Here is a 1729-nt window from a genome sequence, read left to right as displayed (position 1 = left end):
AGCCCAGTGCAGCAGTCACAGTACAGAACAGCACGTCATAGCCCAGTGCAGCAGCCACAGTACATCACAGCACGTCATAGCACAGTGCAGCAGCCACAGTACATCACAGCACGTCATAGCCCAGTGCAGCAGCCACAGTACAGCACAGCACGTCATAGCACAGTGCAGCAGTCACAGTACATCACAGCACGTCATAGCACAGTGCAGCAGTCACAGTACATCACAGCACGTCATAGCCCAGTGCAGCAGCCACAGTACATCACAGCACGTCATAGCCCAGTGCAGCAGCCACAGTACATCACAGCACGTCATAGCACAGTGCAGCAGCCACAGTACATCACAGCGCATCATAGCACAGTGCAGCAGTCACAGTACAGCACAGCGCATCATAGCACAGTGCAGCAATCGCAGTACAGCACAGCACGTCATAGCACAGTGCAGCAATCGCAGTACAGCACAGCGCATCATAGCCTAGCACGTCATAGCACAGGGCAGCATAATATAGTACAATACAGCAGTCACAGTACATCACAGCACATCATAGCACAGTGCAGCACAATACAGCACATCACTTCATAGCACAGTGCAGCATAATATAGTACAATACAGCAGTCGCAGGAAAGCATGGTATGTCATAGCACAGTGCAGCACAATGCAGTACAATACAGCAGCCACAGGACAACACAGCACGTCACAGCACAGTGCAGCAGTCACAGGAAAGCATGGCACGTCATAGTACAGTAGAGTATAGTAGAGTATAGTACAACACAACAGCACAGCATAATGCAACACAGTAGGCAAAGTACATTACAGTACAGTGCAGTACACCGTAGCAGATATTCATCAGCTGCAACAGGGCTACCTCTGGATGTTTTAAAGTTTAAGCTAAGACTTGAGCCACTAAAGTTATTTTTTAGCCATCAATGAAAAACTATAGGCACTGCTCACTTTATCGTATGTGCTAAGTAAAGCATAAACAGGTGATAGGTATGGGAAAAGAGGTATACGAAAACATTTTACAACACGACACTGCAATTTGACAATTTTATTATTTTCTAACTTTATGAGCAGTTAAATCATTCGCCACTTAGTCAAATAGTGTAGAAAAATCGCCACTGTTATTTATTTATCGCATTTTGTGAAGGAGGCGAATGCCAGCGGTAGCCCTGCTATAGTGCCATTTTTTTTAGCTCAGTTGGATATGCTGTTGTGAAGGCAGTGTTGTGGTGCAGGTCTATCTTGTTGTAGTGTTTAGTGTTGATAATCATTGTTATTTCTCTGTCTCTCTTGCTGGCATTAGGTGTTCCAGTGGGAGTCTAACTCATCCAGCACTCACTGGGCCTATCGTCTCATCATACAACGAGAGATGCTGACAGACCTCAACTTCAAAGTACAGACCATCTGTAGACAAGTGACTAATGTCACGCTGGTGAATCAAGAGGTTCCACTCGAGGTAATTTTTGCATTAGCTGAGTAATAGAGACTTACTAAACACTATAGGCTGAGTCAATATCCCTTGTGCTGTTTGCGTAAATTAACTTGAATTCCTAAACGTTTTTAAAGGGGAAATATAGTTATTAAGTCATAAATAAGTAACAATTACTTATACATATTTAGAGGTTGGTAGGACAAAATTCCCTGATGAAACTCTGATGGCTATTGTAAACTCTCGCACGCGTGCATGCTCTTTCTCTCTCTCTCTCTCTCTCTCTCTCTCTCTCTCTCTCTC

General features: G+C 44.5%; 1 protein-coding gene across 1 annotated transcript in view; it reads left to right on the top strand.

Annotated features, from left to right (window-relative positions):
• The window catches only part of LOC106808918 (ABC transporter G family member 2-like), a gene marked incomplete in the record, with an annotated part of 13194 nt that overhangs the window by 9140 nt on the left and 2325 nt on the right, over positions 1-1729 (top strand). Inside the window, 1 exon segment of the mRNA XM_014811835.1 lies at positions 1301-1453. Coding sequence (XP_014667321.1) covers positions 1301-1453 — 153 coding nt within the window.

Source organism: Priapulus caudatus, unplaced genomic scaffold, assembly GCF_000485595.1.
Source record: "Priapulus caudatus unplaced genomic scaffold, Priapulus_caudatus-5.0.1 Scaffold314, whole genome shotgun sequence".
In the NCBI taxonomy this organism is placed as follows: domain Eukaryota; kingdom Metazoa; phylum Priapulida; class Priapulimorpha; order Priapulimorphida; family Priapulidae; genus Priapulus; species Priapulus caudatus.
The sequence above is the reverse complement of the archived record's forward strand: the minus strand, read 5'-3'. Positions and strand labels throughout refer to the sequence as shown.